Here is a 13,828-nt window from a genome sequence, read left to right on the forward strand (position 1 = left end):
ATACAGCGAAGGAATGGGCATGTGCTCTGTTCAGGGCACAGGGCGTCACCTCTGGGCTTGGGGCACAGGGCGTCACCTCTGGGCGTGGGTGCAGGGGTTCCAATTGCATCTGTTCATTTTAAAATAAACTAGTTATGGGATGCTGCATTAGAGCAGTGGTTCTCTCACATTTTAAAGGGCTACATTTGCAGACCTGAAACCTGACACGGGGCCACGGGAGGTGCAAGCCGGCCACGGTTTAAGAGGCCCTGCATCAGAGTATCAGCCAGGTGTATGTGATTCACTGGCAAGGCAAAAGTGTTGAAGATGCCTTATACAGAAAAAAAACACAAAACAAAACAAAAAAAAACTAAATTTAGAAGTGAGGGTTTTTAAATGTCTTCATTCCTATTCACGGGGTGCTTAGCGGTTTGAGAATAGCAAAGCGAATGGGTTCAAACTCAATAAACCCTTGAGAACGGAACCCTGGAGGGAAATGGAGTAAGTTTAATGCAGCCACAGCATGCCCTGGCCTCGTCACATCATCCCTGCATTGGCTCTGAAAGGACCTTAGGCTTTAGCGAGTCCATTAACATTGTAACCTACTCTGCTTCTACCCGTATAACTATCTTCCTAATTGCCTTGCTGCTAATTATAACTAGATGTCGTCAGTGCAAGGTGCTTTAGGAGATGAAAATGCAGCATTAGAACAGCAAGGGCAAAAGCCGTCTGTCGTGTTCAGCTCCTTTTCAAGCTACATGAATTGTTCCACTGCAGAGGGCATAATCTAGTTCTACAAATGGAATAATTTCCAATGCATTTTCATAGATTGTTTTTTCTGTTAGTACTAAAGTAATTACCACTTTCCAATTACACACTGGACCATATTAATTAACATATAAAACGAATGGCCTGGCTTGCACAGTGACAGTGTACTACATGCAGTCCGTGGGCTTCTTGATACCGTGCTGGTGTTGAGAGTCTATGGCTGCACTCCCTGTGTAAGGCATGCAATTCCCAGCCGTGGTCCCTTTCCAACATAGGGACAGTATAGGAGGGGATGGCTGCACAGCAAAAGAGATTTGGACACCTGAACGGAGCGTCATTTAAAATTATACAAAATGTCGTTGGGAAATTGAAATGCTCCTAGTTTGTGGAATTCGCCGGCCGAGCGAGAGAGACTGTGTTTTGAGCCTTGGAGGTGCATTCTGGGAGGTCTGTAATTGCTTTCTTCCCTCCCTGCAGCCTGTCTCCTGCCTTAAATACAAAAAGCAATCTCTGTTAGTAATGGCTCAGTTAATAATTAAACAAGTGTTTTACTGTACCTCTTGCAATATTGCAGACAGGAAAGGGAGGCACTTTAAAACTGTAATATTAATACAAACAAGCAAAAATAATAAAATACTACGAATAGCAGTCATATAACATTACAGCTTATTCTTCAGTTATAAGCAAGCAGAGCTTCGAGCTTACAGAATGACCCACACCGCACACTGTGCACCTGGCACTATAATACACTGACACCCAGACTTCTCTACAATGCTCCATTTCTAGATCTGTGTCATGTACTGCAAATCCTGCTAAGCTGGTCAGGGGTCAAACTCTCAATCAGAACTGAACGGGGCAAATGCAAGGTCAGACACAGGTAAGGAATGCATCACAACAACTGTCTGGCTACAGGAGAGCCGCGAACAAAACAACAACCTGAACCACTAGCCTAAAATAAATATTTGACTACTAGAACAGATTGCAGTGCAGTGAATGGACAGCAGACAGAGTGTAGATTGCAGTGCAGTGAATGGACAGCAGACAGAGTGTAGATTGCAGTGCAGTGAAGGGACAGCAGAAAGAGTGCTCAAGAAGCAGCAGTCAGAAAAATAAACCCATCACAAAAGAAAGCAATGCAATTCAATGCAAGCAGCGGATCACAGATTGTTAGCATAAGCTCTATAAGAGAACGGATCAGCCCTCTACCTGATTCAGCACAATAATAGCAGCTCAGAGACCACAATTACAGCGTGCATGACTGTCAGACAATAATCTCAGCACACACACTGTGGATTTATTTGCTATGAAAAGCAGACTTTGCCTGTGTGTGTATACTGTAGATATGTAATTCTTGGCAGATATGGTTTTGAGGGCTATAGCAACCAGGACAATTATCCGGGGCCCCAGGTGAAGTTATATCATATCTACAAAGTAAAGAAACATATACATTTAATACAAACATTCAAAATAGTAGCGCATGTGTCACCTTAAAAAGTGATGCAGTCTAGTTCATGACCCTCTTAAATTACGACATTCATATGAAACAGTATAATTTTATAACGTAACAATAATCAGGTCTACCGCTACAAAGTAGCAGTGGAAGTCATCCAGTGTGTGGGCAGGAGGAGGGTGAACGAGGGAGGAGGGAGGGGGGGGGGGGGGGGGGGGCGCAGGTCTTAGGCTTGGCCCGGGGGCCCCCACGAGTCTGATGCCAGCTCGGGTGGTTGGCGAAGTATTCAAAAGTAAATATTCAAATCACTTTGTACTTTTGCCTTTACAGTTGGAGACACACATGACAAATAGATCAAGTTTGGAAAACCAGACTGAGTTAAATGTAATATTTCGGTTCAAGGTTGTTGGCTTGTTTTTTTTTTCCTCTCCCAATTTTCTTTGTTCCCCCTGCTTAATCCAGTATGTGTGGGCCAGTAAGTTTAATGGAAACAATTTATTAAGTCTGGCTTAAAATGCCATCTGCTGCTAAGCCTCTTAAAGCCGCTAAGCTCCCCGTTTCGCCTGCAGCTCGCGGCGCGCGCTGTAATGCGCTGTTTAAAATGAGCACAACGGGTCAGAATTAAATCAGGATTACAAGGGCACAAATCCACTTCAAAATGAGTTTCTGCAATCTTTCTCTTCCCTGTCCCAGGAGGAGAAGGCAGCCTCAGGTTAGCCTCAGTGACAGGTTACATAAAACGGCCTTTTCACTTTGGCATGGTGGGCAAGGCAAACTGAGTCACAGACCAAGCTGGCACAGCTTCTACAATAACAGAAAAACTAAAACCATCTTAGTAAAGAAATGACACACACACACATGATCCTGACCCTCTCTCTGGAAACCCACACTGGGCACAGGGATCAGCAGGATGACCATTTGAGCGGAATGCACACAGGAGTATTATCCACCAGCCTGATTCACAAGGAGCGTCTCCATCCATTGACAGGACTGAGTTCACACTCCGCCCTGCTGTGGCCTGTGTTGTTTCAGAGTGCAGGGCCAGCTCTACCTGCATCTCTTCTGAACCGGGCTCACTTGGGTTTAGGGTGTCAAGTTCTATACAGCATGGAAATGTCTCTCTAGAACTCATCCCTGAACGAGAAGGACAGATGCTTTATTTGTGTTTGTGACACCAAACAGCGTCAGAATTCTCCTTAATGTGTCTCATGATGTGCATCCGTTTTTTTTTAAATGGGTGTGATATGAATGTGTTTTTCTATCCACGCCACCCACTGTGCCTCAATCCTCCAGTGAACATGAAGCTGTGACTAATAAAATAACAGTGTCTTCTGCTTTTAATATGCAAGGTTGTAATTCTATAAAGCAGCTAGCCCCACAGCATAAAAGCATAATGTAGCTTTCCCCTACACTGTTAAAGAGTAAAGTTGTTCTCTGTATCCAGTTCTCTCACACCTCGGCCTCTTTTAACAAAGCTATTTACTCAAGGACATTTTTTTATTCTTGAGGCAGAAAAACACTGCAGTAATGTATTAATATACAGCAAAAACAAAGCAGTAATGCATTAATATATATAAAAAACAAAGCAGTAATGCATTAATATATATAAAAAACACTGCAGTAATGCATTAATATATATAAAAAACAAAGCAGTAATGCATTAATATATATAAAAAACAAAGCAGTAATGCATTAATATATATAAAAAACACTGCAGTAATGCATTAATATATATGAAAAACACTGCAGTAATGCATTAATATATATAAAAAACAAAGCAAATGCATTAATATATATGAAAAACACTGCAGTAATGCATTAATATATATAAAAAACACTGCAGTAATGCATTAATATATATAAAAAACACTGCATTAATATATATGCAAAAACACTGCAGTAATGCATTAATATATATAAAAAACACTGCAGTAATGCATTAATATATATAATGCATTAAAAACACTAATGCATTAATATATATAAAAAACACTGCAGTAATGCATTAATATATATAAAAAACACTGCAGTAATGCATTAATATATATAAAAAACACTGCAGTAATGCATTAATATATATGAAAAACACTGCAGTAATGCATTAATATATATGAAAAACACTGCAGTAATGCATTAATATATATGAAAAACACTGCAGTAATGCATTAATATATATGAAAAACACTGCAGTAATGCATTAATATATATGAAAAACACTGCAGTAATGCATTAATATATATGAAAAACACTGCAGTAATGCAAATATATATGAAAAACACTGCAGTAATGCATTAATATATATGAAAAACACTGCAGTAATGCATTAATATATATGAAAAACACTGCAGTAATGCATTAATATATATGAAAAACACTGCAGTAATGCATTAATATATATGAAAAACACTGCAGTAATGCATTAATATATAGCAAAAACAAAGCAGGTGGACTTGAACCTTTAAACAACTGGTTTTCCTTCCGTGTAACTGAAGCAGAAGGTAGAGCCGTGACTGTTTCAATGTCAAAGTGCAATTTCCCATCCTCTTAAGACACAGATTGGGTCTGTTAAAAGTCGACTGGAAATGGTGCACAGTGCACAATGGCGGAGAGGCATGAAGAGATCAAGCTGCCCCTTCGTGTCTCATACAGATTATCAGGACAAAGGGGAGCTCCATGCTAAAGTATTACAGGAACACAGACATTGCCTTCTTAAATCAGGAACCGAGATGACATTACACAGCAATTAGGGGTGCTGCTTGGAACCCATGTGTCCACCAGGACAGATCCAGGTGAGCCTCACTCTTCATAGGGAGCACCTGCATGAACGGTACGAGACGGCGCGCCACAGCGCCTTCCTTTCCTGGATTTGATCTAAATGACGGTAACAACATTGCCATTGTATAGCTGTGGCAGCACTATAAACCCAGTCTGCATATAAATCCCTGGTGGTTTGCAGTTCTGAAAACAAAGTCTTTTAATAGAGCTATATGCAGGAACAAGCCAATTGCTGTATTTACATGACAATAAAACGGTCTACAGTGACTTGGGATGTAAGTAACCACATCTCTGGCTGGGTTTGAAGAAAAATCAGAAGCAGCCTGTTTTCCCACTGGCACTGATTGCTTGCTCATACTTTGTTGCGGTTCACCAGATGAGATTTGACCTCTTTATAAAGAATGGGACCCCAGACAGGGAGTAACTACGTTAAAGCCTCCACTGGATTCAAACACCAGTCTCACTCTTCTGAGACTAACTCAGACTGCTCAGAAGGGGACTGACGCAACACAAGAGTTATTGGTTGCTATCCTCCCCAGCTGGGACAAACACACTCTGCTCCTTCCTTGTGGAACGGGGTCCCACTTCAGAGAGATAGGCTTCGCAGTGTCCTTTATTCTGAGTGGGATTCATTCCTCAGGCCTGCAGCGATGTGCATGCATGCAGCATGCCTTCACCGGGGGACAGGGGCACACACAAGCAAAGACAACCTCCTCACAGTGAAGCACAGCAGAGGTGCAACATTCAGCTACAGCTTTCTGGTTATCAAAGACACATTCCTATACAAGGAAAGCTGCTCACAATATAACTACCTCTCAATTTACACAACCCTAACACAAACACATTCCTATACAGCAAGGAAAGCTGCTCACAATAGACCTACCTATCAATTTACACAACCCTAACACAAACACATTCCTATACAGCGAGGAAAGCAGCTCACAATAGACCTACCTATCAATTTACACAACCCTAACACAAACACATTCCTATACAGCGAGGAAAGCAGCTCACAATAGACCTACCTATCAATTTACACAACCCTAACACAAACACATTCCTATACAGCGAGGAAAGCAGCTCACAATAGACCTACCTATCAATTTACACAACCCTAAGTCTAACCCTAATGACTAGGTACAAGACATTTATTTTGAATCAGGCTTGAGTTCAGCTAGAACTGTAGTGTTTCTCTCGGTTAGTGAAGCACCCACAGATGATTGTAACTGAAGGTGCTTAGCAAAAAGCACACACGTTTAATCTTCGGAGAAACTACTCCTATACAGAAGCTGGATATAAATAATACATGGAAACAAATATGAAATGCCATGCCTACCTTTACTTAGTGTGGGGGAGAAGAGCTTCTCTGATCCTACATCAGACGCCTGGAAGAGAAGAAAGGAAACCTTTAATAAGGTTTGATTCTGAATTTCCCTTCAAACCCCAGTTTACCAGAACGAATTGGAAACATCATGAGATACAGAGCAGTGATTTGTTAATAGCTATTAGACGCAGCCGTATGCCTACAAACACATTCACTGACGCCGTTAGCTGGAATGCACATCTACTTGACTGTTTTGGAGTTTAGCTGCAGCATCACTCGCAGCTTGAAGTCATACTGGCTTTAAAAAAGCGTCACCCCTTCCTGCATTGTCTTTTGACAATTAGAAAGAAAGAAAGCAGCTTTTTTTTTTCATCCATGTACAATCATGTTGTGTATAACGCCTTCCCCTCACTGCTTGCAGGCAGAACTAAACAACCTGCCACATATGTGTCTGCTTCCCTACATCCCATGCCACTGGCTACTCCTGGAGAGAGACCCTTACACAATGCAAGCTAGTCTCCATTCACCCGGTTTTGTTTTATTTTAAACCTATAGAAATGTACAAATTTCACTGCAGCACGACCCCTTGCTTTACAACACTCCCCAGCTCTCGCTGAACTCCAGGCATGTGTGGTACTCAAACCATAGCCGGCAGTAGGGGGCAATGTTGTGCCACCAACAGCCACTGAACAGACTAGGCAGACAGGCAAGCAATATCAACAGAGATGTCAAAGTGAAAGGAAAGGGAGCCTTAGAAAGATGACACTCAATAACATGTCACCGGACTGCCTCTCAACTGGAGTGCTGTCTCAGTACAGGTGTTACAACACTGATCACCTCGCACTGCCTTTCTGTATAACAATGTGAAGGTCCCTGCAAGCAGAGGCACATGCTATTTCAAATGAATACAAGTACAGCGCTGTGGCCTTTAGATTCCAGAGTCCCCTGCTTTCACACTTCAACCCCATCAGTATTTAAATACAAGCGTTTCAGGGAAACAGCGTTAAAAAAAAAACAATCACGATTTCCATCGCTGTTCTCTTGAAAGCCAAGTGCCTTTGGGATAAAAAAAAGAAACATTCCCACTTGGGTTATGCAAGCCTGATCTCTTCCTTAGATTTACAAACAAAACAAAAAAACCACATTACCAGTATTTCAAATTTGCAGTACAGTTGCCAGCATAATGCAGTTTACCTGCTACAATGCTGTCTATCTATCTAGTGTGTAAACGGTCTATTGTGTGCTAATACGTATGGTGAAGTGAAGGAGCGCCTGTAATGTCACATTTATTTACTGAAGTGTGTCGACAGTGTTTTATTAATAAACTTACTTTCACTTTGGGTGGATCTGAACTATGTTTTCATGATTACACCCGATTTTTAAAATATTGTTTCCGTGTATTATATTTAATTGTTAAATAAAGTCTTTCAAAAAGTAAACCACAAAACCATGAGGGATTGAAATGCCTCCTCCTCCTCCTCAGTTAACAACAGGCCCTCGACACGGCAACACGACTAGCCAGATGCGCTGGCAGATTGCTCAAAGCCCACATAAGAACTTTAAGATCCACTTAAATCAAATTAACTTAAAATGAAATTAACTTAAATGCCATTATCTTTGGTGTTGCTGTTCTGGTATTAAACTCAAGGTCTACACAACACAATGCACACCCTCAACTCCCAGTCCTACTGCCACCCGCTCAGGAAACCTGCAGGCCCTTACAGCAACCCAGCTCTGGAAACACTGAACATATGTCATAGCAGTTGGTTTCCTCCCAGCTCCAGACTGCTAGAATAACATACATTTTGTACAGAAAAGAAAAAAAAAAAAAAAAGTAAACACACAGCATGTCAAACACAGCCTTCAGCTCTCGCACATCTATTAAGCTGGAAGCAGTTTTCTTTTCCGCAAGTGTGAAACTCAAAGGAAACATTCAACTATTGGACAGGAACCCTGGCATCCGTTCCAGTTTCCAAAATCCTTTTGATCCCCCGCTTCCCTTCCGGATTGAGATGCCGTGACCTCGTTTCCAATAGCGCCCCCCTTCCCAAAACTCATTTCAGTGCTTCTCTCTCCTGCTGCGGTCTTGGTCGAGTTATCAGACAGCACAATCTGCGGCCGGGAGTCTGATTCAAAGCCAGCAAACAGCTTCCTAGCAGTGCTGGTGGAGTCTTAGAGCAACGTGCGCACGCACACACACAAAATGTTCCAGCTGCTGGGAGTTGGACCGAACAGGTTTCCAAGCGTGTTGGTCGAAGAACGGAAAGATTGAGAACAGGTGAGATTTCAGAGAGATTAAGTGTAAACCTCCAAATATAGCAGGCCAACTGTCATCGATCGTTACTTGAACAATACTGAAACCAGGCAACCTACCACTGATATTAAAGACTGGAATACCTTTCTGTGTGTGTTGTGTGCGTGTGTATAATAATAATACTGACACACACACAGGCACAGACAATATTTGGGCAGTTAAAAATGAGAAAAACCACAAAGAAAGTGATTTCTATCATTTCTAAATGTTCCACTGAAAGATATAAATTAAACTTGAGATTCAGCTTTTAGTAAATCAACAAAGTATTACATAATATGCATAAAATGAAACATAAAATGCGAACATTAATTTCATACTTGGGCAAAAGTATTTTGGCAATTAACATATTTTGTATGAAACCCATTTCTTGCTCATTATTGACATATATGATTGAAAACCAACACCTGATAATTATAAAATAAATACATAAATCATCATGTTCTGAAAAACTAATTTGAAATTTGTGATTTAAAAAAGCAACAAAAAGGGTTAAAACTGAAGAGTATTTTCACCTCCTACACTCAGTACGTGTACAATAACATCTTCTGAATATACTGCTGGTGCTAATAAAAGATATAGCAACGTACAGATTTGGCCATGATAAAATAACATTGCTCCGAGAGATCAGTCTGTTTTTTATTTTTTAGGGGGTGGTTTATTTTATTTTATTTTTCCTGCTGTGGCTCCATTGTGTAGTGATCTTGCATAACAATCCTCTGCCCTTTCCATGTGAAAGCACAGCTTTACTGCCAAAAAAAATTTAAATAAAGAAAGACCAAAGAGGGCAGCTTCTCCAGAGGAAGCAGGGAAATGTAATAATTATCTCAAAACGAAGGAAATTCAAGCCACATTGCTGGAAGCCGAGGCGCTCCGAGTGGGACGCGGGAAGCCTGACCTCTCAGAACGTCTGCTATTGGAGCCTGAGGCTTTGGGCCTGGCCTGCCCTCTGGAGAACCATCAACAGTCCTCAGCTTTCCTTCCCTATTCCATTCATTAGCCATGCTTTATGATTCAGCATCCTCTGAGCCTCACAAGGGCTCCCTGAGGAAAGAGGCTGAAAAAAATCTACACTGAGGTCACAGGCCCGAGCTAAGCTGGCCCACAGCAGCTGAGAGAGCCCCACGCCGATGCAGACGGGGGTGGGAGTGGGAGGTGGGAAGTACTGTCCCACAAACTGCTCCAAGAAGAGCAATTCAAAAGGTCTAAATAATTCCATTTGGTTTATTTAACCTCCTGGTAAATCCGAATCCTGGATGGAGGGCATTAGGGGGACATACATGACCTTAAATCAGCATTGGAACAAAGAATAAAGTGGCGGGTCCAGCAGCAGCTGGATCACAAAAAAGCAAAACTCTGGACCCATGTAAACTCTTAAAGAGCAGGTTTGAAATACTCAGCTGCTCCATTGCTCTTCAGCTCTTAAAGCAAACGCTGCAGCCAGATCGTTGGGTGCCAGACTGATTCCAGTTTATTCTGTTTTCTGCGAATACCACTCACACCCGCACTCCGCACCTCCTGCGAAGTGCCGCCTGGCTGTCAGCGCTGGCAGCAGCGGGCGAGAGGGAGCGAAAGCGGCCGCAGCGTGACGCAATGGCCCTGCCAGGTGGTGGTGTTTATCACTGTAAGAGCCTGTCGGGAGTGAGCTGGCAGCGGGAGGCTGGAGAGCGGGGCTCTCAGTTCCGCTGGCAGACGATTCTGTCTCCCCTGCGCTTGTGTGGATAGGTGGCCAGCCTTTTATCACTGTCAGCCCCCCACTCCTCTTTTATTAACAGCTGGGATCTCGTCCAAGACCATAAGCTCATATTTTTACTGATGTTTATGTAACAATCATGTCAAAGTGCCAAACATTAGGGGCTGATCCACAGTCTGCTCCTGTGTTTAAATGCAGTACGTTCACAATTCACTACACCGTTGTTTTCCATCTAATCTACATCTATTTTATCTTTCTGCAATTCCCAATTCCCTTCATTGAGAGGCTGCTAACCCTTTTCCATTTCCATACGGCTCTGCTTTAACCTCCCTTTTATTTACTGCTTCCAAAAAAAGACCTCCTTTACCATCCCCTGCATGTTTACACAATAGGTGCTACAGAGCCTTTGTAAATGGTTTGACCTACAGCAGGTTCTGCTGCATCGCACACTGATTGAGCACAAAACGTTCCAAACAAAGACTGGCAAATGAAGATTGTGCATACAGGCACACTTCAAAGCAGGCATGGAATACTTTGCTGTTGGAAACGATTACGCTTACTTGTTTTCAGCATGACTGGATTTGACATGTACTGTATCCAAGCATGGTATTTTTTTAGCAATTGAAAACATATTATTGTATTTGAGAATGTGCTGATGCTACCCAGCTTACCGCTGCACTTGCACATGCAGTGATACAAGTGCTGCAGCATGCTGTACTGTATATCCTTTGTTCAATGACTCTACTCAGCCTCCTGCATGTTAATGACACTCTTGAGGAGACCACCTTCCCACTTATCAAGCGCTATTCCAGTCCGAAGAACCGTTAAAAGAAAAGAGTAACGGCTCCATTCAGACATTCTCACAGCTCGCTAGCAGTGCTCACTGGGGCACAGTGAGGGTTAAATCAATTTACATCTTGAGAATTGCTGTTCATGTGCAGTGAAAATATGACCCCAGCTTCCAGTTGGTGTTGAATGCCTCTCTCTCAGCTAGCCGCTGAGCAGCTGCTGGGGCTCGTCATGCAGGCCTGTCAGTTTAGTATACAAATTAACACCCTATCAGGGCAGTGCAGAGGCCTGATTAATCAGGAGGAACAGGGGGGAGAGACACACATCGCATTACTGCAGCGCTGACAGACAGCAAGGTTCACAAATCAACGCCAAGGAGCCTCTAGGGGTAGAGCTTGTGCAGGGGGACAGCAGGAATAATGAGATAAGGAGAAATGAGGAAAATGAGCACAAAATATTGGAGAGGAACGGCGGAGGAGATTGATCGGGCTTCCTTTGGGGAAACATGAGGGGGAGGTGGAGGACAGATCAAACTGATGCCCAAACGTGTCTGGCCTAGTTGAAGGGGGGGGGGTGCCTAGCTAACTTATCAGTTAGAGATTAAAAGTATATAGATTGGCTAATCAATACACAAGTCAAACACAGCACTTTCCAAAACACTCCACAGCCTCCAGTAAATGCAACACACAGACTTAAAACTTGTGCACATTAGAAATCCTTCTCTCTAAATCCCCCATTTCAGATTTTACTAGGCACAGTTTACAACATTTTAAACTTCTTGATTCCTTTATTTTGAATGCAAGAAGTTAATTATGTTGCTAGCCTTCAAATCTGCTTTCTACATAGACATCCTTTATTTAGGAAGAAAAACAAATGTCTGCTAGATACAAGCTTGATGTAAAAATCACTTGGACTCGATAGGTTTGCTCGTCTGATTTTTTTCCTGCAGTTCGACAAATGCAATGTGAAATGGAGATAAGTGATTAATCGTTCCGTGAAATTAGGCCTGCCCTGTATTACTTGCAAAGCAGATTGAGATCTGAGCTTAGTACCTCCCGCAGAAACTAAGATAGAGATCAAACCATGCATTAAGCGCTGGTTCAGTACAAGGCAGTGCCTGCTGTACATGAGCCTCACACTGTTAGTATTTTAACAAGAGGCTCCCCTCATCCTCTCCCCTTCACACGTGGGCCTGTTCTCTCATCCAGTGCTGGGGTCATTTCCCCCATGACCCTGTACCCTTGCAGCTCTCCATGGCAACAGACAGAAGTATCTCAGGCCTGGTTCCTCCTTGGCATCTGCAGACACGGGGGGACGGGACAACTCATAGCTGTTTGTGTTCTTTCCTTGTCAGCAACAAGAGCAAACCCTATATAAATGTGTCCTATTACATCAGTATAAACGTGTGGCAAGGAAGGTTTTAATTGCGATAGAACACTTGGAGCGCTACACTGTCATCCCACCAGCTATGTGGCTCTAGACTGTTGGTATCAAGCACGCACCACCACATCTCATTCCATTTCCCCTTCAAAACAGAAACATCCATCATTGTCACCTTCATCACATCACACACAGCCCACCATCTCATTCATCATGACAGGGTCAGTTTGGGTTTACATCTACCTTTAATTAAAACGCAGGCATCGCAGTGGTTCTTCAGCAATCCGAGCTGTGGAAAGCACATGGGATGGGGTGTTTGCAGCCTCTTTTGTAAGAAGCAGCATGTTTATCTGGTATATTTTATTTTTGTGCTAGCAGGTCATCGTCGAGGACCACATTAAAAAGGTGTGACAACCAACACCTCCCTGTCAGGAACTTCAGAAACTCAAGGCAAGATTCTTGTCACTCCGAGCCTGGACAGGGTGATGTTTTATTCAGGCTGTTCAGCAATTGCTAAATCCAGGTCGGCTACAAACAACTCTGTCATCTTCTTGACAGCCGACCATCTGTAGTCATTCCCAAAACCCCAAACGCAAAACTTAACACAAAAGCCAAATCCAGAGACCACAATGACCATACTTGAGATCTGAGACAGCTTCTGCAAAACTACATCGTACAGCAACGTACTGAACGCAAAGCAGGCTTTCTTTCACACGGCCTGTATCTGCAAACTTGACTGCCTACCTAGTTGCTTGCTGGGGCTGCCGTGTGGGGATTTAGAAGTTAAAGGCGGTGTCACAGTACACACAGGTCATGCAGTCCAGACTCTGGAACTGTGTTCACTTTAAAATAGACAGGGATCCCGAGGGGCTAATCCGACAAGCCGCATGATGGACGGCAGCGTGGCAATGTAAAGTCTAACCAGACGAGCAGGGAGGGGCGGGGGGCACTATGCATGCTGAATAAAGCGAATGCAATGCAGGCATGCCGTCCATTTGGAAAAGGGATATGGCACGTTAAGTGGAATTTACTTTTAAAAAGATCACCTGGCCTCTAGTGTTACAGGTAACCCCACTCCCTTCCCCCGCCAGTAACGCTCAATGCTTGGTGGGGGGGGGTGTTTAAAATGCCTCGCAAACTCAGCTGTTTGTACGTGCTGGGAAGCAGCCCAAGCCTGAGAAAAGGACTAGCTGTACCCTAAAAAGGGAAGTAGCAGTCTGTTACCAGATTCCAGCCCATCGTGAAAGTTAAAACCAGTTCACGAGGGAAATATGAACTGTAAAAGCCGAGCAGAAAACGTCAGGAACGCACCAGTTGTGAAACCTGACACTCGTTCCTGTAGACTTTATTTAGAACCGT

At 43.0% G+C, this 13,828-nt stretch overlaps 1 protein-coding gene across 1 annotated transcript in view; it reads right to left on the reverse strand.

The window, feature by feature from the left end:
- LOC121299670 (autism susceptibility gene 2 protein homolog) overlaps window positions 1-13,828 on the reverse strand; it is a 217,266-nt gene that overhangs the window by 29,325 nt on the left and 174,113 nt on the right. The window contains 1 exon segment of the mRNA XM_041227559.1: window positions 6,309-6,357. Within this exon segment, the coding sequence (XP_041083493.1) occupies window positions 6,309-6,357 (49 nt within the window).

The sequence above is a fragment of the Polyodon spathula genome, chromosome 25 (genome assembly GCF_017654505.1).
Source record: "Polyodon spathula isolate WHYD16114869_AA chromosome 25, ASM1765450v1, whole genome shotgun sequence".
In the NCBI taxonomy this organism is placed as follows: Eukaryota; Metazoa; Chordata; class Actinopteri; order Acipenseriformes; family Polyodontidae; genus Polyodon; species Polyodon spathula.